Source organism: Balaenoptera physalus (assembly GCF_965194825.1).
Source record: "Balaenoptera physalus genome assembly, chromosome: 18".
Taxonomy (NCBI): Eukaryota; Metazoa; Chordata; class Mammalia; order Artiodactyla; family Balaenopteridae; genus Balaenoptera; species Balaenoptera physalus.
The window spans coordinates 12,052,825-12,076,754 of record NC_138899.1 but is presented as its reverse complement, the minus strand read 5'-3'; the positions used below and the strand labels follow the sequence as shown (position 1 = coordinate 12,076,754).

General features: G+C 47.7%; 1 protein-coding gene across 2 annotated transcripts in view; it reads right to left on the bottom strand.

The window, feature by feature from the left end:
• Positions 1–23,930, bottom strand: part of STK24 (serine/threonine kinase 24) — a 103,233-nt gene that overhangs the window by 29,596 nt on the left and 49,707 nt on the right. Inside the window, exon 2 of one of the 2 annotated variants that reach the window (XM_082434668.1) lies at positions 15,470–15,608. The exons of the other annotated variant lie outside the window; for it this stretch is intronic. Coding sequence (XP_082290794.1) covers positions 15,470–15,526 — 57 coding nt within the window. The 5' untranslated portion in view covers positions 15,527–15,608. The remainder of the gene's footprint in view (positions 1–15,469; positions 15,609–23,930) is intronic. 2 annotated transcript variants of the gene reach the window in all.

Here is a 23,930-nt window from a genome sequence, read left to right as displayed (position 1 = left end):
AAGCCTTCTCTTTCTCTAGGCTGACTCTCTCCCACGGTCCCAACGAGTCCAGGGCTATTGGGTCTGCTTGGCTCCACCCTCTCCTGGCTAGAATTCCCCAACTCTAACCCTCAGCTGCCGGTTCTTCTTTCTGACCGAAAGGGAAGGGTACTAAGAACAACCTCTGCCTGCCTCACACGCTGACTGGGACAGAGATGCTGCGGACGTCATGAAAACCAGGGGCAGAGCGAAGGCCGGGTCTCAGGATGACCGGAGTCCTGCGGTGCAGACAGGACCTGTGCCGCGTCAGCTGGCCCCCGCGCAGCACCTCCCCTCCAGTGCAGGACACTCATTCAACGCAGGCAGAAAAGGCCTCTGAAATCTGCCACCAGTCACCATCCCAACTAATAATTTCTACCACCCACCCCCAAAGAAGAAACATTCAGAAGGGAGTAAATGGACCAGCTCAGGAAAGATGGGCTCTGAGGGCTGCAGGCCAAGCGCTCCCCGCGGCTCCGTCAGGATTTCTCCTCTTCGGCACCACCGGCACTTGGGGCTGGATAACCTCTGTTGCGGGGCTGCCCTGTGCATTGCAGGGCACTGAGCAGCGTGCATCCCTGGCCTCCGCCCACTAGAGGCCACTGGCACATCCCCAGTCCTCAGGGCCAGACACTGCCTGTGGCCTCTGGGGGCCAAAGTCGCCCCCACTGAAAACCACTGAGCTGCACAGACAACGTCCATAAGCCTGAAGTGCTACTGCACAGAAGTGCTGACCGGTTAATTCTCTCCTCCCCTTGGCAAAGCCAGATGTTACACCCTGCAGCCTCCAGGAGCTAGGAGACCATCACTAACTCACTGTGAGACACCTAAGCTTGGAGGGCCTCAGCCAGAAAAAAATGGCAATAATCTGTATTTCTAACCTCACGGTTCACCTGACAAGAAAATGAGATAATGAATGTGAAAGCACTTTGCAAAGCTCGGGGGACTAAACACAGGCAGAGTGCTATTAGCCCCCTCAACAGCGTCACCCGTAAGTGCCTCGAAATAACCTGGTAAAACCGAGAAAGCCCAATTAACAAGACTAAACAGTGTTTCTCTGCATGGGAGTTTCTGAGCGGAATAAAATCTTGAACAATGATTCATCCACATTCTACACTAGAATGAAAAAATAATTACTGCCCTACAAGCCTTGAGGCATGAGTGTTAGAGAAGGATGGTCTGGTCAAGGGACACAGGTGACCTGCTCGACCAAGTGACCAAGCACTGTCAAGGCCCAGATGCAGAATCACTGCCCTCATAAAACCTTCCAAGTGAATGACGTGTGAGGCACTCTAAGGAAAATAAGTAAGAGTTCTTAAAATAAGAATGATTTTAATCAGAATAATTTCATGTGTAAAAAATGACCCCAGACAATGGAAGTTATGAATGACCTTGTAAGAGAATTTTCTCATAAGGGAAAGAAAACAGTTACTTATTTAATAACTTCAGGATTCACCACTTAAAAGGCACCGAAGTGTGTAAAGCGAGGCGTCTCCCTCTCGCCCCTGGCTCCTGGCTGTCCAGCCTCCGCGCCCACCAGCTTAGCGACGCATCTTCTGTGACTTCACAGAAATATCTCTGCAAATACCTATCAACTCCTTCTCCACTTCTATCCAAATGTAACGCTCTATACACTGTTCTATATACCTTGCTTCTCCTTGGAGCATTCTATACTTGTCCATAAAGGAATTCCCTTTTTTTTTTTTTTTTTAAGCCGTAACTAACCCACACCCTATTGACAACATCAAGTTGCTCCCCTTCTTTTGCTATGGTGAGCCAGGTGTCAATTTCGTGGATGTACCATTTGGGGAGTTGCTGGAGGCTGAGTCAAAGGAACGCACTTGAATTTAAATAGATAATGACATTATTCTTCAAAGAGGCTGCCTCCAGCAACGTGTGAGAGCTCATTTCCCTTTTCTTTGCCAACACACCGTGTCCCTTGACAGTGTAATCCAACGTTTTTTCAGTCATTCTTAGGAGGTGAATGAATTCTGTCCCCCTCCTAAATTCATATGCTGAAGTCCCGACCCTGAGTACCGCGCAACAGGACTGAATTTGGAGACAGGGTCTTCAAAGAGGTGTAAGTTAAAATGAAGTCATTAGGGTGGCCCCTAATCCAATGTGACTGGTGTCCTCATAAGAAGAGATGAGGACACAGGCACACACAGAGGGACGACCATGTGAACACACAGGGAGAAGACGGCACCTGCAAGCCAACGAGAGCGGACTCAGAGGAGGCCAGTCCGGCCGACACCCTGACCTCAGACTTCCAGCCTCCAGGTTTGTGAGGGAATAAACTTCTGTTGTTTAAGCCGCGGGGTCTGTGGCACCGTGTTACGGCAGCCTGAGCAAATGACGGTCATCAATCCATTGCCCGGCGGGGGGGCGCGTATTTCACAAAGTTTGTCTTTCTCTCATTGTAAGGCTGAACATCCTTACATATTGAAGAGTCATGTATGTTTTCTTTTTTGTGAGCCCTTATTATCCTTTGTCTGTTTTTCTATTGACCTAATATTAGGGGAAGTAGCCTCCTGTAACACGAGCCACAAACACAGCATTTTCCTCGTCTGTCTTTTGATTTTGCCTTTGGTAGTTTTTTGCTCGTGGAAATTAATGTACACACACAACACCAACAACAACACCGCTTACAGGCAAGCTTGCCCTGTACTGTCTGGAGGTGGTGGGCTGGCACTCCCCACGTTCACAACCCTCACGGGCGCTTGACAGACATCAGACGACGGAGAGGTTAACTCAAGGTGAATGAGAAAAGGGGTGGATTCTGCACCGTTAACAAAGGTTTTTACACCATGAACTCTGAAATGAAGTTAAGCTCTGCTTTTGCCTCTGCACTGTAAGGAAAGGCTCAGCCCAGGAGGTCTTTTACTGAAACAACGGGGAGTCCCAGACTTCCTTAGGAGTGTGGTTTTTAAAGCAAAGGTACCTTTTCGCTACGGTGCTGTGCAGGAACCCAGACTCTCAAGCCCGGGTTTGGATCCTGCCTCTGACCCGCACCAGCTCTGGGACCCTGAGACCAGGCCTGAAGCCGCGTTCAGTTTCCCATCTGCTCCCGGGACTAAAGAACACCCCACCTCAGGGGCGTGCCTGGCACACAGCAGTGCCCATGAACTTGAGCTATTAATACCACACTAACTTTAGAGTGCCCCCTGTCTGCACCCAGGTCCACTGGGAGGCTTGTGAAACTAGGAGGCAGGAAACTGGTATCGAAGCCCAAACCCCACCTCGTTTTACAGTCAAAGCAACTCCCTGACATTCATGGCACCTTCCAACTGCACTCAAGGCAGAGAACACGATCCCTGACCTCAAAAATAGCTGATTTAATTGTTCCTCTGTCTCACAGATGCCAGCATTCCTTCAATGATTCGCGCCTACTACGCACACAGTGTCACTGGGGGTCTATAAAATCAGTAGGGTCCGGGCTCTTTTCCTAAATAAATCACTTTTCATAATAGAAAAGTGGGCAAATAACTACCACCAGCCAGCCTGTGGTGGGTACCACAAAGACACAAAATGCTGTGGGTGTTCAGAGGAGAGGCCCGTCTCATCAATTACCTACACAACAGAACTAATGGGGAGAGAAGAAAATGAGAAGATCAATCAGAAAATCAATGGCCAATAGGCACATGAAAAGACGTTTAATGTCGCTAATTATTAGAGAAATGCAAATCAAAACTACAATGAGGTATCACCTCACACCAGTCAGGACGGCCATCATTAAAAAGTCTACAAATAACAAATGCTGGAGAGAATGTGGAGAAAGTGAACCTTCCTGCACTGCTGATGGGAATGTAAATTGGTGCAGCCACTACGGAAAACAGTATGGAGGTTCCTCAAAAGCTAAAAATAGTTTCCATATGATCCAGCAATCCCCCTCCTGGCATATATCCAGACAAAACTATAATTCGAAAAGATACATGCACCCCTATGTTCACAGCAGCACTATTCACAATAGCCAACATATGGAAACAACCTTAATGTCCATCAACAGATGAATGGATAAAGAAGATATGGTACATATGTACAATGGAATACTACTCAGCCATAAAAAAGAAGGAAATAATGCCATTTGCAGCAACATGGATGCAACGAGAGATTATCACACTAAGTGAAATAAGTCAGAAAGAGAAAGACAAATACCATATAATATCACTTACATGTGGAATCCAAAATATGACACAAATGAGCCTATCTATGAAACAGAAACAGACTCACAGACCTAGAGAACAGACTTGTGGTTGCCAAGGGGGAGGGGGCTGGGGTCAGCAGATGTAAGCTTTTCTGTATAGAATGGATAAACAAGGTCCTACTGTACAGCACAGAGAACTGTACTCAATATCCTGGGATAAACCAGAATGGAGAAGAATATATTAAAAAAAGAATGTATATAGGTATAACTGAATCACTTTGCTGTACAGCAATAATGAACAGAACACTGTAAATCAACTACACTTCAATAAAAAAAATAAATTAAAAAAAAGAAGAAAACAGAAAATTGAAGCAGGATAAGCATGGGGGGGGACGACGACAGGTGCGGGGAGGGACAAAGACGGGCGCGGGGAGGGACAGCCCAGGCTTCCATTCTTTCACGAGGCCCTAAAAGGACAACAGTGGTCCAAGACAAAGTCTTCTAGTGCTGGAAACAAGCATGCAACTAGAGAAAGGCCACTACCTGCAAATATCAACTAAAATGACACTGCGCAATAAAACCTGAAACGGCACAAAGAGAAACAAATCAACTGAAAATTTCTGGATCAAATCCTTAGAAAAAAATCAAAAGCATCACTACGAATTATCCAAAAATACTGGAAACACTACATACACCAAAAGCTATACAATACAACCAAAGATTTATTCGGAGGAAAACACAGTATTACACATTTTCATTACCAAGCCAAAATAAAAACTGGGGGGGGGGGGGGGGGGGGGGCGGGGAGGGAGAAATTTTAAGTGTTCAATATGGAAGTTCGGAAAGAAAGAAAAAAGAAGGAAACCTAAGGAAAACAAATAAAGATACATGCAAAATGGAAAAATATTAGAATGAGAAATCCATTTTATTTTTTAAATAAACTCCAGCTACTATAATCAAGAAAAAAATAGATAACACTAATTTGCAAATACAGCAATAAAAAATTACAGATGGAAACACTTTTAAATGCAAACAGAACAGGTCACAATGTTTTGTTATAATAAGTTAAAAAATCTACAATGAACTAGATGATTTCTTTGTAATGTATGAATTAAAATTTACGCAAGAAAGAAGAAACGGGTAGGGGAAGAAATGGATCAGTTATGGTCCTCTAAAAATATCTATATAAAGAGGAAGGAAGGAGGGAAGAAAGGATGGGAAGGAGGCAAATGATTTTGCCCTTGAATGTTTTAAAAGAACAGAATATTCTAGCAACTCTCCTGAAGCACGGGGCTTTTCCTGACATCACAACATAACACCAACACCTGGAAAAGGTTATCATCAGTACAAGAGGAGGAGGAGGGAGGTGCGTTTCTACGTGCCAGGGATGCGGTGCCTCCTGGGACAGAGGGCTGTCATCTAACGAGAGGAGTTTCTAGAGAAGAAATAAGGTGCTTTTGGAAATGAACATTAGGTGTGAGAGTCTCCGCACATGTGAAACATTTGCATCGTATTTTCTACCACCACCTGCCCAGCCCCACCAGGCCTCGGGCCTGCCTGCCGGCCAGGTCTACAGTACTTTCCAGAGGCCTGAACCCTCCTCTGTGGCCGCTCACTCCATCGCCATCAGAAACCTGACATGACAGCGAGAACACAGCCAGAGCTGCTGTCCTTCCAGGCCATCTCTCACCGCCCCCTACCCCCGACCACCAGTGGCCCAGTCGGCTGGGACCAGGACACTCGCGGAAGGAGGGGAGAGTGGCATCCTCCAGGGCCTGGGGAGAGCCACACCCTCCTTCACCACAGGCTCCCTGAGGGGACAGCCCCGGGGCGCCTCGGGTCTTCCTCTTGGTCCAGCAGGTGGGGTCCCAGCCTCATCCCGCAAGAGTGCAACACCGCAGCATTGCGTGCTTTACCCAAGACCCTCGTAAGGAGTATTTCATTTGATTCTCCCGGTAATCCTGTCCGTTTAGGTAATCAGCTTCTTCCGCTTTACGGACGCGGATACCTCGTTAGCGCAGGGAGGGGGAGCAGCTGGGGCTCAAATCCAGACTTAACATTGAGTCAGAAACCTAAACAGCAAGAACCACAGTAACAAACATCACAGACTCTAAGCAATTTCTAAAGGATTCCAGTGAGGAAAACATGTTCTAGGGTAACTGTTCTTAACTGGTTTCCTTTCAGAGAGCAATGAACTCTAATCTTACTGCCTGAAAAAAGACATCGGTTTACAAAAGGTCTGCCTGTGACTTGCGGGATTCACACGCCCTGCTCCCTCGTGCCAAGAACAAGAACTTTTGTCCTCATGTCCTGCAACAAACTGGAAAGAGCACTGAGCCGTCCCTAAGACGCTCTTCTCCGGGTTTACGTCACAGGCTTCTCTCTCCTGGAAGAGGCCTCCTCCTAACTGTGTGCATAACTGTGTGCATGTGTGCGCGCTGAGGTTCAGTAATTAAGCCCCACCCCCCCATGGGCACTGAGGCGCTCCTCTCTTTTGCATCAGCACATATTCGCCACAACACAGCAACAGATCTGTTCATGGGAAGTTTCTGTGCTGAATCCTGGTTAAAAACTAAGACGGATAAAAACATCTGCTTAAACGTAAAGATCCTTACAAGGTAATCAGGGAACTACACTTACAAATGACCTAAATCTGAGGGAGCAGAAAAGAAATAACAGAGAGAAGCATGGAAAGGGTGCCCTGGGAGATAAAAGAGGAGGACTTGACTTCCCCCCCCTTGCTCTGCCCTCATAAAAGAGCAAACACAACAGTCAGTGATCATAAACTGCTACATCAAACAAGTCTGCCATCATCATAAGCTAAAAATGTACTCTTCCTAAAAGCGAAATACTTCTAACAATTACAAGATTATCTTTCTGCCAGGTGAAGATTTTAATGGTTATTACACAGCATATGTCAGAAATATCCACCACAAAACCATAAAACCAAAAGAAGTGACTACTGAGGGCTCAGTATTAATTCTCTGATAAAGACCCAGCCCAAAGAGATCAGACAGGACTAAGACAGAGGGCAAATATGGCTGAAAAAGAAGACTTTATTGTGTTTTGCAAATTTAAGAGGTGCCTTCAGTGTTAAGATAGTGTATGGAATTAGTAGATTCACGCGTAACAGATGCTGTACTTCAAATGCACTGGTGGCAAATTCACATTTACACTTTTATCTCCATCCTTCAGGGTATTTACCATACCCTAACGGTAAACAGCTCCCAAAGTAAGGGGCTTCTCCTGCAACATGCCTGTCTGTCCCGTGCCGGACTGCACCGAGGAGACGTCTCTGCTGTCTGAACTCTCGCTCCTCTTCCTTCCAGCCTCCTGGCCACCTCACTCATCTTTATTTTCTGCACAGTTCTACTCCAGAATGAACAGTTAGGTAACAGGCACATGTGCTCGACGTATATAGTACGTTCGTTAACGATGAGCTACTGGACACAGTCAAGTTGCACTCGGATCAGACGTGCAAATCCAGGGCTCCCTCCCTGAGGCAGCCCTGGGGCGCAGACCTGAGGCTGCTGAAGAGATACGGATACGCGTCCCCTGCCCCTACACCCGACCATGACATGAACCACCACCGCCCCCAGCTCCCCATGACATGAACCACCACCGCCCCCAGCTCCCCATGACATGAACCACCACCGCCCCCAGCTCCATTTCTGCCTCGGTGAGGCAGACTCCATCACAGCACACAAGCGTCCACACAGCCCTATGCAGACGCCTAGAGAAGAGCCAGCCTAAGTGCTCCGTCTGGCTCCTGGCAGACCGTGGTCGGTCAGTAATGGCCGTGACAACGTGTGGCTCCCAGACAGGGTTCAACCCAAGGGCCTGGTTCGAGCAGCCCACGTTTCCATTCTGAAGCAGATGTCTCTACTCACCCAAACGCCTGAAAGTCCTGCTGTGCTGCGTGGACCACTGAAAGGGAAGGCGTTCTTTCCCCTCACTGGGAGTAAGTCTTCTCTTTGATTACATACCAAGCACTCCTCATTACATAATCTAAGTAAGATTTGTGATCTCATATATGATACTCTTTTTTTTTTTTAGAAATTTACTTAGAAATATAGAAGTTTTAGAAAAGAAAGCATATGGCATAATTGTTTTACCTGAATACATCAGCTGTGTTTAGATACCTCAGACGAAGGTCTGAATAGGCAGAAGATGTATGTTGAGACAAAAAGAACTAGAAATACAATTAATACTTATTTTAAATTATAGGCAACAGCCAGAAGACAGAGTTGAGTTTCTTTTTGGTGAAGTAAAATATTTAGCCTAACTGGAATTTTAATTCATTCAACTTTCTGGATAGAAAAACATAAAACGGAGCTGCCAAAAGTCTTCAGGAACTCCCTTCAATTACACTAGGACAGTGCGTTCGGGGGGAGAGAAAGGAATCCACGGTCCCCGCCCCCCGAAACGTCTCGACGTTCTCTATTATCTTTGGTGCTGAGCCGACCTTTTTTTCCCCCATGATGGAAATGAAACGTATTCCCCTGTGATTTCAAAGCAAGATTTACTTGGGGATTAGTTTAGTCCACCCAGAAGTAACTTGTTTTGCTTCTACCCGCGGTCACCCTGGAGTCTGATACAAAGGGCTCCCTGTATCTTTTCTGTTTTTCCCAGAAACGCAAGGACAGATGCTTGCAAGCTAAAAATCACTCTCAGAGAAAACAGATGTTCTTTTCCCTCTCCCAGAAGTTGCAGCTGTTCCAGGTCCACGGGGAATGCGGCAGATGACTTCCGAATGGCAACGGAAGCTGGGAGGGTGGCTGTCACAGCGTGGGCACGGGGCTCCCCCCACGTGGCTGAATGACTGCGCAGATCGCTGCGGGGAAACGAGGGCCCCGCTAGCCTGGGGGTGGCAGGCAGCTCACGAGAACCAGAGACACCCTTGTCTCTACACTTGGAATCAATGAGTACTGATGCCCAAGACTACACAAGGCAGCAAAAGTGGAGGGAGACTGTTAAAATCCTAGCCGGAGGCACCAGCATAAAGCTTTTGTTTGTTGCTCAGAGAAAGGCAATCCTCATGGAAGAAAGCAGCCTGACTGCACCACCCGGGCAGACGGAGGCCGGGGCTCCTGCAGAGGGAAAAGCTGTCCTCGCAGAGCCGCAGGATGCCGGACGGGCTGTCGCTGCCAGTTCTTCGTGCGACCGAAGCCGGTGACTAAACAACTGAGCGCCCGTGGACTCTGCGACCCCGGGACGGGCTCTGCCCTGGGCCAGCACTGGTGCTCCCCTCTGGGTGTGGACCGACAAATCTGGCCGCTCTCCACAAAATAAAAAAACAACCCAGCATCTGGGAAACTGCCGCTCAAAGGAAGTTTTGAAGAGCTGCGCGTCTGATCACGTTTATGAAAACGTGCGTGAATTTCCTCCCTTTTCAGAGACTCTACCTTCTCATATTCACGTCACTTACGTAGAAGCATAAACCCCAAACCCATTTTCTTTAGACAGTATAGCAAATTAAATTAGGGGCCGACAAATAGCGAACATAGAAAGCGGCAGCATGGATGCAGGGCAGATATTTGGAAGTAACTCTGAAATCAACTGTGTTTAAAAAGAACGAGCCAAAAACCTAAGAAAACCACCCAGCGGAATCACAAACAGACGATAAAATGGACAAATCGTATCGTTTCCTGGCACACATCCCACTCTCCCCGCCAAGTTTTAATATACTTAGAGTCTTACAACGTGAGGTTGAGCATTTCTAGAAGCAGCAGGCATTTTCCAGATTCCTCTCGACTCGGGAGGCAGGTGGCCCGTTTACCTCAAATGATGAGTCAAGGTCCCTGAAGACCAGATCAGGAGAAAGAGCCAGAGGCAGAGCTCCCCGACCCGCCAGCCCCTCGGCCTCTGCCCGCACTTCTGCGGCCCCCAGCGCCGGGAGAGAGCCGGGGCGGGCCGCTCTGCCCTCGGTCCCCCCGGGAGAAGCCCACAGGGCAGGCCCGGGAAGGCTTCTCCCACAGTAACCTCGGTCCCTCAGTTACACCAGCTGCTTGGGGGAGCGGGCTGTGCAGAGATGGGGCATCACCGGCCCCCGGCAGGGGCCACCCGCCTGCTGGACGGCGCGCAGGAGCCTCCAGGCCCGAGCTGGCCGATGGGCGGCAGGGGGAGCCCCGTGGCAGGGGGCTCTGTGGGCCCCTCCTGGGCTGCCGCCCAACACCCCCTCGGGGGCAGGAAGGATGGCCCGCTCCCAGCCCACCTGCCCCTGCTCTCCTGCCGGCAGGGCCACGCGGGGGGGGGGGGGGGGGGGGGGCGGGAGGGGCCGCGGGAGCGACTGTCCAGGAAGGGGCGGGAAAGGAGGGACGGGAGGCAAAGCACCCCACAGAGCCGCTCGTGAAGATCGTGCTGGTAACTCTGTCTCCAGATTTTCCGTCTCTCAGAGACCACGGGTGATTTCACCAGGGCCTTCGACATGGTTACCCGAAGACAGCGTCAAACAAAGGCCTAACGTTCCTGACGTGTTCACCCCTTTAAAGCCTGAACACATTTCTAAGGCATCTTTGATGCGTGGCCTGCAGGGAGGGGGCCCTGCACCTCGGGAATTTAAATCGGGCTGTTCATAAACAGTCCGGCCACAGCCCCGAGATCCCCGTTCAGGGGTGGGACGGGGCACTGGCAGGTTTTCAAGCCCCCTGCATGTTCCAGCTCTAAGTTATTACTGCCTCTGCATTAAATAAGCACCTTCCAATCAATCCCTTCCTAATGGGAACACTTGTGACGCACGCAGACCTGGCTCATGAGAGGGAAGAAGTCCCTGCTCTGCAGGCTGAATGTGAAGTTGCCAGGGGACGTTCTAGGGGGACCGTCCCCGGCAGGCGTTTCTCTAAGTGGATCTGAGGCCTAGGGAGAGCCCAGGCAAGGCACTGAGATTTGGAAGCTTGGGCAGTAGTGAAGACCCTGGACTGGATGAGTGTGCAAAAGGACAAGCAGGAAAAGGAAGCCAAGCACGAACAGTAACCAAGAAAAAGAAAGGCGAATGAGACACTAGAAATTCCCGTCAGAGGAAGGCTGACTCGTTCCCCAGACCTGAGGGCCCATGGCTGCACTCGACCCCAAACAACGAGGCTTATTAACCTTCGAGTGTTCGTTAAATGAACAAAAAGTGAACCACACCCCACCTGGGGCAGAGGAAATCTTCGAAACATCTTTAGCAAGCTTTTATGAAAAATCGAGACAAAAAGATTTTAGGGAAATGTGGTATTAATCACCCCACCACCACCACCACCAAGCCCCCAACAATTTCTGTTAGGATTTTACACCTACCATAGGCTTCAGCGCTTGTGATCTTTGTGTTTCCTATGGAACAAGACATGCACAAATACTTTTACAGCCTATTTTCTCTCAAATCCCACAGTTTCACTCAGAAAACTATCTACTGAAAAATAAAACTGTTTAAAACATTAACATGTTATTTCAGTAATTGCCTTTTGTATCATGCTTCATGGTCCTTTGTCAATTTATCCAGTTTTTAAACCACCAACGTTTAAAGGAATGCTTTTCTAAAGACGGCATACTAGCAGGAGACCCACAGAAAGCTGTTACTTGGTGCTAACTTGGCATCTCCGGACTTATGTTCTTAACCACAGTGGATGCCTTCTAAGGCTCACCTTCCCAAGTGCTGACAAGAGAAGCTACTTCCAGAGGGATCCGTCTGGGGATTTTATAGAATTGAAATTTACCGTGAGAGAGAGAGACACAGAGAGAAAGAAGGGTCCCACAAAGAAACAGATTTAGGAAATGCCACACATTAAACTTCCCTTCAAGGCTCAAAAGCTCTGAGAATACTGTAACAGAAACCTACTAGACCCAACGTGTCCAAACATCTTATCAGGTAGCACCTACTAACATCTTCAAGAAGGGGGCTCATCCAGAAACACTCCCTTAGCTCGAACCCACCTTCAGAGCCTTCCAGCAGGTAGAGAGCAGCTCTCCAGTCAGTGTGAGACCCTCCCCCATCCACCCCACCCCCGCCAATCCCCGGAGCCCAATGATGTGCCAATTATGTGATAAAAGTGAGATTCAGCCTACAGACAAAGACTGAATAGGCCCACATACAGTGTGAAGGTTATTGGTGGCAAATTTCATTATTCAGACTCATGAGATCCATGGGATGCTCACATTCTTTGATGACACATCTAGACTTTTACAGTCACACACCTCAACGTCCTCTAGTGCCCACACCTTTTCTTACCACACACAATGAGTAAAACACGTATATCCATGTCAGACTAGAAAAGATACTGTCTTTCTAGAAAGAGTCTGGTGACTCAAGTTATTGCTTAAACTTTGAAGTGAGAATACAAGGAAACAAAGAGAGAGAGAAAGGGAAACCACAACAGAGGGCTCCAACAATGCTTATATCACATCATTCACACCTCTTACATGTGGTTTGAAACTCTCGAGTCTCTGATTAACCAAAGTGACGAAACACAGTTCGACTTTCAGGAACCGAAAATCGGGGTTTTCACGTGCACAGCCTCGCAGAAGCCCCCGAGGCGGCCGGCCAGGAGCAGGACCCCAGGGGGAGCTGCACAGAACCTGCACGCGCCCTCCTCCCGCCCCCCGGAGGCCCCTCCTCCTACTCAGCAGCAAGGCGGTGGTGAGGGGGGCACTGGGAACGGCCGAGAGAGGCAGGGAGAGAACTAGGGCAGCAAAGAGGCGAAACCCACCTCCGTCAAATGTTTCCAGTGTAATTTTTCTTTTTTTTTTTTTGGAGCAGATAACCACACTACCTTTATAACAAACTAGGAGAACTCAGTGCGTGCATACTATTATCTGCTGTGGTCGAATACAGTTCAAACTAAGTTACCTGACCTTGAACGACACTCCTCTCTGGCCCTGCGGTGAGACCAGCACACAGGAGTCACATGTGCTGGCGCCCACCTTGTGTGGCTTTCCCCTCCCCCTCCTTCAGTCGGGCGTCTTTATTACGACAACGCCCTGCTATCTCCCTCCTCCTGGACTGGGGCCCCGGCCACCGGAGCACTTATTCGGGGTGATAACGTCCTCGTTATGCATCTCCTTCCTTCACCAACCCAAGAAGGTCCAGGTGCACAGCCCACACCTGCATCCCTGGCCCAAGTGAGGTGGGGCAGCAGGGCTCCGAGTGCCCAGAAGCAGGCAGGCGTGCGACATGGCAGCGGGGGGACAGCTGACGCGAGGGCCCGGGACCCTAGAACCTGGGCCTTAGCATCAAGGGAGAGGACGACCTTCGGACACAAATGAGTAACACAGTCGGAACGTGCTGCTGCAGGGAGAGACAGCGCTCAGAATCCCCAGGACTTTCCGCACACACACAAAATCCCACTAGCAGTTTTTAAAAAGCAAACACCTGTGGGCTTGCCTGTGGGGAAAGACACTTCAAATCCCAAGTCATTAAAGGCTCACACACCTCACTGAATACGTTGGAAACATTTTCCGCTCGGTTTTTTTCAGTATGCCACAAGTGAACACTAGTTAAATGTGCTCTAGGGGGGGCCAGTCTTAAACCCAACTGCCAAAGATCCCCGTTTACCAAGAGTGCTTTTTACAAACAAGGTAAAGATGGACACAACCCCGCACACCTGTGGTGCGTGCAGGAGGCCAAGAGACCCGATCATCATTTGCTCAAAGAAGACAGCAGAAAGTCAGGCTACGAACGTGCCACCCCTGTTGACAGCGACTCCGACGGACCAGTTCTAATTTCCCAAATGGAGGCAGAAACTTGATTAAAACCAGAAAAAGTAATATCAAACTTGGTTCGCTATTAAACAGAGAAGCGAAGCTAGAATTAAATTCACTTAATAACCTCGAGTTCATAACCTCCCGCTCTCACATGGAAGTTGGCTTGGTACTGGCTCCCTTTCATTAAAGCTGCTGCCGCTTCGGCCAGATAGCCCACGAAAGAAAGAGCAAGGGATTGCAGATGGCTTAATGCACATCTTAGGAAGTAAACACAATATGCGGGGCCCGGAAAGTAAAAGAACATGTAAGAACCAGGAGATAATCTTCCCAATACTTTCCACACTAGCCAGAGCGAGCGCAGCTCCTAAGCGTGCCTGGGAGCTTAGCAAGGAGATCCTTACAACAGTCGGAAAGATGATCTTAATGCGTTGGAATAAGTTACCTGACCCCCCACCCCAAAAGTTAACAACGAAGATGTTTCCTTTCTTAAAAACGTGCACAAGTTGTCATAGAGGAATTGTCGGCAGGGAGGCGCCTCCCTGTTCCTCATGACGTGAGTCACCCCCTGCAGTGACTCCCACTGACCAGAGCTCCCAGCAGCCCCTCCACGCGGCCCCTCGTACTCTAGAACACAGCCCTGCAAAAACCAGGCCCCCGAGACCTCGCAACCCTGCACAGCCAGCAATCCTGCAACGCCCACCGGCTCACTCTGCCCGTCACTGCCGGAAAGGGAGAGGTGAGGTCCATTAGCAAAGCCAGAAAGATCACACTCGGGTTAAAACCCATTTCTCTCAGCAGCCATACCTCCCCTTCCAAAGTTTTACATTCAACCAGTATAAGTGAAACTTGACTCCCAGCACCTTTTCCCAGGGAGACAAGTGAAAATTTCTCCTCTTTTCAACCGGAAACCTAAGCTCTTAAAGACAAAAACCGAAACAACAAAACTTTGCTAGGAAATACACTAATATTTCCTGCTGCATCTGCTCCTTGAAGAGTAAAGCAATACAGCAGGAGGACACAGGCGCTGCCGGCAGCAACCAAGCCAATCCAGGGCTGCAGTCCGTTCCTAGGGAGACGAGGAGTTCTGGTCCGCCGTGCCTCCCCTGGGTCAAGATCTGGAGCAACACCTTCTAGAATCTGAGAGCTTGGCCTCTAATTTGCACACGCTGGCACCAGACTCAGGCGGGGGACCCACCACAGCAGTTGACAGCAGCCGCGTCAACAGTGTCCCCCCAAATCAGGCAAGAAGGGAAACAGACTCTGTGCAAACTTGTCCCCAAAGCAACAGCGGCTCACAGTGACCAGAGTTAAGCCCGACGTGCAGTGAACTACAGACACAGAACCACAAAGGGCCGACGACCATTTCACGAGTTCACGAGCACCACCTCATGGGAATCCCTGTCCTCCACCGGAGAAAGCTGCCACGGCTGCCTTGCACTCCACTCATTCCTAAGCCCCGTGGAAACAGGGTTACTTGTTACCTGATGAGGCAGAACCCTAGCCCTGGCTGGAAACAAGAGAGAAAGCCTCGGGGCCTCTGACACAACGTGCACAAGGTGTGGATGGGGGCAGAGCTCGGGCTGACCAGGAGGGCGCACGTCTGCCTGGGCGGCACCGACAGCAGCTTACCTCCGTGGAAGTCTGTCCATGTTGGGGGCATGTGCCCACTGTCCATCGGGCTGCCATCCCTTTGAGGAGAGGGAGACATGGATGGGAACCAAAGGATCTTCTAAAGGCAAGTTCTTACCGCAAGCTGGCCCAAAGGTCCCTGCAATCAAAGAAATCATTGTGGTTTTGCATTTGGCATATTTATGCCCCTTTTCTTCTAGGGACAAGTCTGTCAGCCTCTGAATGGATCTCCGCTTTCAAAACGCAAAGTGTCCAAAAATACACCTCCACCTAGGTAAGGAATACAGGAGATGGGAGAAGGGCAAGGGGTCTTCAAGGCACACCCTGGTGCAGAAAGCGAGTGTAAGAGCATTTCCTTCTCAAAAAAGAGCCAGAAATCAATTGTTACTTTTAAAGAACCAACGTTTTCTACCAAATATTTCAACACAAGCAAACTCCACCTCTTCATACCCGTTTAAAAAATGTGACCGATAATGACTCCAAAATCTACACGGCACTCTACACCGGCCCTAGCTAAAAGCAAGGGAAAAGGCTTCTATATGAACAAACAAATGTGGGTGATTAGCTTCTATAAGCACTGGTCTACAATCAACCTCGCCATTGGCCTAGCTCTGCTGACTACCATTCATAACGACAGAGAAAATTCATTAGATCGAATTGAAGCACGTAATCAGAAAGTCAATCTCATACTAAGTCAACAAAAGATCATCAAAGTCCAGGAAACTAAGTTAAATACCTAATCCAGTGTAACAGATGCTTGGTCTACTTAACAGGTTACATAAATTGCTTTTAGCAATTCAACCTACAGTAAGCCAACCACGACCCAACGCCAAAACATCAATACTTCCCAACTAACTGCACAGCTAGCAAAGCTGTCTGTATATATTCTATTGCATATAGTATCACAATTTCCTTCTTTTCAAAAAATTCCTCTTTCCTTCAAAGAAATGCCTGAAGATATTTGATACTTGCCACCGCAGTAATGCTAACAACAGAAATCAGAACACTCTGTTTAGTCACCTGTGCATCAAGCGTACAAAGAAAGGAGGCGTTTCACAGGCGACCACAGAACCATCCTCAGCTGAGGGACAAGGCACGCGGCGCCAACAGGACAGCTACGGGACCATAAAACCAAAGGGGGGTTCTTGGCAGAGACTGGGCGCAAGCAGAGGTGTGGGAGGGACGGGGCCGGCCCGCAGGGCTGGTGGAAGAGCAGCTCTGGCCGCTGAGGCAGCTCCAGGGCCGCGAGGGAAGCCAAGCGCCCGGCACCACCGGGGTCTCTGCAGCATCGGCTAGGCTTCTGATCTCCGTCAGAGGGAACACGGCTCCTGGAACAGATGCAAATTCGTGCCTTCGACACACATGAGCTACAGAGGTGAACGTCAGCTCTGCGTTAGAGATCGAATAAAACAATTTCCACATGCCAGGCAAGAATTTCTCCCGTTGGACTACTTGGGAAATAAGGTGGCAGTAAATCAAAATTCCACAGTGGGACAGTATGGCCCTTTGAAGACGACACCTTCCAGCCTCAGAACCACAGCAAGCGTGACACGGTGACCCCGGGCCAGGAGCCCGCAGGTCCCCCACCGGGCTAACCTGCTCACACTTCTGGGTGGGCGCTCCACGGCTGCGTGCCAAGGGAACACGGACGCGTGAGCCGATGCCCGATTCCACAGAACGGTGGTGGCGGACGGTGGACGCTGCAACACCGGACACGGCAGCCATCGAGGGCGGGACCCACGGAAGCCTCCCTGTCAGAGGCGCTGGCGGCTGAGCCGCTCGGCCACCCCTCTCCCTTCTCTGGCCCCTGGCCCTGTGACTCTGGGAAGCCCACGCTCCTTCCAGCCCCAGAGGAAAATCCTGCTTGGTGGGAGCCGACGAGATGGCTTCTCCGTGCCACGGTTTTCTGGGCTAGAGGACAAGAGGTGGGGGCCAGGGGCCTCCAATGCCCTTTCCCGCTCTAACAGCCTGGGATTCCAACTTCTCTGTGCACGAGAAGAGTTTCACGAAACGGCAAGCTAAGCTGAATCAGATGGATAAGAACTTAAAAGGTCAAGGTGTCCGATCTCTCTTTTGCAGGTAAGGACACAGCTCCGAGAGCAGGTGACCAGCCACACTGCTGGCTTAACTCAGAGTCGAGACTGCATCTTCAGAGGTAGGCAGACCGTCTCCAGATCTCGAACTTGGGGTCAGAATGGCTAGAAAAGTACGGAGAAGCGACGGAAACGGTACAAAGCAAACCATCATCCCCGCCCCCGCACTACCCCTTTCTAACTAGGCTTCATCTCCAGCTTGTGTATGATTTTTCCCAAAACCAAATCTGCAGACGTCTCCCCCCAATCCCCAAACTTCTGTTTCCAGTCAAACTGGAGCTACAGTATCCCACCAACCTACCTGGCCCAAAACGCGGCGGGAAGGTACCAAAGTGGAACTTAAAGCCAATATATGAAGAAGATCTAACATTACAGTAAGTTCAGAAACATAAAGAACTGTGTGCTCACCAAGGCTATCCAAGCCACCCAGAGCCCCCCTTCTTCCCACGGCCTCCTGCCACTTATGGTCCTCCTGTTTGTCTCTGACCGACCCCAGCAAAGGCAGAAACAATTCCATGTTGCACACACAGAAACAAGGACCACACAGGGCCTCTCCCAGCTGCCACCTGAGAGACTCTGAGGCATCAACCCACAAGCCGTCCCTTCCTGCCGGTTCCAAAACACAACCATCTCCTCAACTCAACACACAAGCCAGCGCACGGTGTTCTCAGCTGTCACTTTGAGCCGCGTTAAGTCCTCCACCCCAGAACCCAGAGAAAGTTTAGGAGCCGAGATGCAGAACTGCCAGCCCAGAAGTGAGTCAATACTCGATGATCAACTGAACAACCAGCTAAAATGCTGTCTCAGCATCCTTCCTAACCCATGACCAGGAAAGAAGTACTGGGGAGGGAATCGGCGATGGGAACTCTGTCCAAGGCCAGGTCAGGTTCTATTTTCCTGTTCTATCTGTGAGCACCATGCAGAACTCAACAGAACAAAACCGACATGTAATGGAAGGGGACTGGATAGCTCTCAGCTAACAAAGCAACTCTCTGAGCCTCTTGGCAACAGCAACTAGAGAAGACTTTCCCTGCTCTATGAAACCAATTTTTTTTCTTAGAAATTAGAAAGGGCACACTTTAGATCTGGCTAATTGCCATCTACTTACATCAAGACTGAAAGAGAAAAATCACATAACTATCTTTAAAATTACAGGAAAATGGGCTTCCCTGGTGGCGCAGTGGTTAAGAATCTGCCTGCCAATGCAGGGGACACGGGTTCGTGCCCTGGTCTGGGAAGATCCCACATGCCGCGGAGCAACTAAGCCCGTGAGCCACAATTACTGAGCCTGCGCGTCTGGAGCCTGTGCTCCGCAACGGGAGAGGCCCGTGCACCGCGATGAAGAGTAGCCCCCGCTCGCCGCAACTGGAGAAAGCCCTCGCACAGAAACGAAGACCCAACACAGCCACAAATAAATAAATAAATAAAATTAATAAGAGGATTCCCAGCCATTGGTCACTGGGGATGCTTTAAAAAAAAAAAAAAATTACAGGAAAAAAGTATGTGCTATTGTTTGTTTGTATAAAAACAAGACCAAAAAAGTCTAACCAGGAATAGAAGCAGACTTCCTTAATGGAAAAACAAACAAACAAAAAAGAGGCCACACATCAAAATTCTATAGCAAATACCATACTTATTAAAGGAAAATTTAAGATGCATTTCTTTAAGGTCAAAAACAAGACAGGTAGGTGTATCGCTCCCATCACTGCCAGTCAACAGTCTAGAGGTCAAGGCCGAAAACATAGGATGCAAGACGGTGATATGAATAGACAGGAGCACAAGAAACCATCATTGTTTGTAGATGTGAACATATGCATAGAAAACTAATGAGTTCAGCAAGACTGCCAGAAACGATGTGGAAAAAAAAAATCATACTCATTCCCTTAAACTAAGCAATAACCAATCTGAAAATATATCTCTCAAAATAGCAACAAAAACTACGTGCCTAGGAACCAGCAAGATCTTCATTTTTAAACTGTATTAAAGCTCACATAAGACAACCTAACCAGAAAACAGGCATTCGTAGTCAAGGATGGGATGACTTAAGATGTCAATTCTCCTCAAAAATCAATGCTTAGGGACTTCCCTGGAGGTGCAGTGGTCAAGAATCCGCCTGCCAATGCAGGGGACACGGGTTCGATCCCTGGTCCTGGAAGATCCCACGTGCCGTGGAGCAACTAAGCCCACGTGCCACAACTACTGAGCCTGCGCTCTAGAGCCTGCAAGCCACAACTACTGAGGCCAAGTGCCACAACTACTGAAGCCTATGCGCCTAGAGCCCGTGCTCCGCAACAAGAGAAGCCACCGCAATGAGAAGCCCGCGCACCACAACAAGGAGTAGCCCCCACTCGCCACAACTAGAGAAAGCCCGCGCTCAGTAACAAAGACACAACTCAGCCAAAAATAAATAAATAAAAAATAAATTTAAAAAAAAATCTTCCTGGGTTGGGACATACAGTTAAAAAAAAAAAAATCAATGTTTAAACTTCAGTAAGATTTTAAACAGAAAATGTACAAACTCATTCTAAAACATGTGGAAGAACAAAAGTCTTCAAAGACCTCACGTACTTTTTAAAAGCAGCAAAATTTTTTGGATGTATGTGGGCAGAGGTGGAGACGGTTATCACTCCAGATATTACGACTTAAAACAAGGCCAAGGTAATAACAATTCACACACACACACAGACCATGAATGATACTGGCCCAGGAAAATAAAACAGAAAATCCAGAAATAGGCCTAGACACATATGAGACTTTGGTATATGATATAACATCATATGTGAGTGGGGAAAATACTACTTTATACAATAGTGTTAGGAAACTTATCCCTACATGGAGAAAAATAAAATCCCTACTTCAAACTGTATACCAGACAGATAAAAGATCTAAATGTAAAAGGCAAAATTATAAAGCCAATAAAAGAAAAAAAATTTAATATATTTTTAACCTTAGGAAACAAGTAGGTTCCTTAAACAGGACCCCAAAAGCAGAAATCAGAAGGTAAAAATTGATGGATTTAACTACATTAATATTAAGGATTTTTTTCAACGAGACACCTTGAAGTTAAAAGAAGTATAACAGAGAAAATACTTGTGGTATCTAAAACTAATACAGAGTAACTTCAATATACTTATCAAACACTAAAACACAGGAAAGCCAATGGAAAACTAAAAAAATATGAACAAAATTCAACAGAGTAAGAAATCCCAAGGGCTAAGAATACATGAATAGACACTCAAACCTACTATTAATAGAAATGCAAATAAGCATAAGAAAATACTATATTGCACTTATGGGACTGGGAAAAATTAAAAAGTTGTATATCAACGTCGGCAAGGAAGTAGACAATCGAGGCCCAACATCACTAGCCTCGAGGGGAATGCAAACCAAAACCACGATGAGATACCACTTCACACCCCCTAGGGTGGCCATAACCAAAAATGCAATGAGGATGTGGAGGAATTAGAACCCTCACTCACTGCCGGTGGGAATGCAAAATGATGCAGGTGCTTTGGAAAACAGCCTGGCAGTTCCTCAAAAGGTTAAACACAGGGTTACCATGTGACCCAACAATTCCACTCCTAGGCATATACCCAAGAGAAATGAAAACATGTCTACACAAGAACTTGTACACTAATGTTCACGGCAACATTATTCATAATAGCCAAAAAGTGGAACAGCCCAAGTGTTCATCAACTGACGAATGGGTAAATAAAATGTAATATATCCATACAATGGAATATTATTCAGCAATAAAAAGGAATGAAGTACAGACACATGCTACAACGTGGATGAACTTTTTGAAAACATCACGCTAAGTGAAAGGGGCCAGTCACAAAGGCCACATATTGTATGATTCTGTTTACATGACATTCCAGAACAGGCAAACCTATACAGTGACAGAAAGCCGATAAGTGTTTGCCTGGGGCTGGGGAAGCTGGGAGGAAATGGGGAGTGACCAGTAACAGGCACGGGGTTTCCGCATCAGATGATGAAGACGTTCTAAAGTTCACTACGATGATGGCTACAACTCCAAGAACAGACTAGAAACCACTCAACAGTGCATTTTAAGTGGATGAATTGAACGGCATGTGAATTATATCTCAATAAAGCTTTTCTTTTTTTAAAAAGGGAGAAAGAAGAACCAGCAAAAAACTCCCACTGCTAGTGTGAGTGTAAGCAGGTGAAGCTATCCTGAACAACATGGTAGGGTAGGGGTGGGAACCGGCATATCTGGGGGCGCCTGCCCCAAGCCCCATCAGTTGTATTAATAAGTGTCCTACTCCAGAGTGCTGCACAAGTAAGTCATACGAAAAGATATTCAAAATCCTAAGTCATTACGGAAAATGCAAATTCAAACCCTAATGGGATACCATTACACACCTGCTAAAATGGCTAACCTCGAAAAACTGACAATACCAAGTGTTAACGGGAATGTAAACTGACACAGACACTGGAGAATTAACCAGCAGTCCTGCGTCTAGGTGTTTACCCTGGGGAAATGAAAACTTACGTTCATACAAAAACTGCACATGAATGTTAATAACAACATTATTCATCACCGCCAAAATACGGAGACAAACCAAGTGCCCTTCAATAGTCAATATAGTATATAATATACAATAGTACTATATATATATACACAGTACATATTATATATTGTATATATATACAATAGTATATATAGTAGGTATATATTCCTACAACGATACACCATTTGACAGTAAGAAGGAACAAACATTTGAAACATGCACGGATCCCAAACACGTTATGCTAACTGAAAGAAGCCAGTAACAAAAGGTGTGTGATTCCATTTATATGACATTCTAGAAAAGGTAAAACCACAGGGACAGAAAACAGATCAGTGGTTGCCAGGGATTGACGCTGTGTGGGGAGAGATGGTCAGGAGTTCTTTGAGATGTTGGGATTGTTCTGTATCCTGCGTGTGCTGGTAGTTTTAAGAATCTACATATGCGTTAAAGTGTGTAGAACTGTAAGAATTATACACCCCAGAAAGTTAATTTTACTGTGTGCAAATTTTAAATAATTATGTGGTAGGAAAAAAACAAACTCATACATAGTACATAAACAACGTTTTATCTACTCAAGACATACATATTCGAAGACATATCAAAACGTGTCCTACAAAAGAGAAGGGTGGTAGGGATGAAGGATGAAATAATAAAAAAATAATAAAACTGACCAAAACAGAAGAATCTTACATAGATCGATGACGATGGTGCCACAAACTGAAAAATATGAAAAGACAGCTCAACTCTCCCCTATCTGATGTCCATAAATGGCAAAGGGGAAAAGAAATACAATAAGAAAATGACACTTGACTTAACGGAACAGGCCACTTTATTGGCTTGTGCAGGTTCAAAGCCCAGAGGGGCTGTAGGAAGCAGAGCTCTGCTTTAGCACCAAGAATAACACACCAGGCCTAAAACAACAAGAAACTGAAGACACGCACAGGAAAAAAAAAAAAAAAAAAAAGAGCCAGGTATCAACATCTCGCTTGCTTTTTTTTTTTTTTTTTTTTTTTTCATTAATGCTACTCTAAAGACCAAGGCCAAAAATGAAAAACACATTGTTACTTCTGACCTTGGTCATCCATCAGTTTTCAAGAAAACAATGCCAACTGCTAGCCATGAGGGCCTCCAGGTATACAGCTCCAGTCGCAATGTCAAGTAACGTCCTGGGGAATGTTGACTCTGTAGTAAGTGCAGTGTTCAGGGAGAATCACACTTCCCGTCAAGACACCCTGCCGTGAGGGAATGTTCCCTCTCACTGCGCTGAACTGCATCCCTAGGAAAGCAGACGGGTGTTGCTTCCTACTGCTTTACTCAAGGGAGCCGAGTTTAGGATGAGCACTAGACAGAAAGCGTCATGGTCAACATCCAGGTGAACAATCCTCACTGCTATGCTCGGAGGACTCCTCACAGCCTTTGTTCTATCTTACAACCGAACAAAGGTACCCGGAGAAGCACCTTTTGGATCCACTATCCCCAGAATGCTGCCTGGGGTTTCCTGTGAGCCTGGCACACAAGGCTGCAGAGCTCTGAGCAAAACAAGATCACTGACCGAGTCTGGACACATGCTACTCACAGTGTTCACAAAGCTCACACTTGCTCTGGCCACAAAAATTGCCTGGGCGTAACCAAGGTCTCTGAGACTGTTGTCTTAAATACTCTTTGGGCTATTCCAAGAACCCCCAAGGCCAGCCCTGGGAACGTCGTTCCTTCTATATTCTGGGACCAAAGACCACCATCCGTTCCACAGGGCAGCGCTTTCTCAAGCAGCACTCGAGCGTCTGGGCTGGTGACTCTTTGTCGCAGGGCTGTCCCGTGCACTGCAGGACGTGTAGT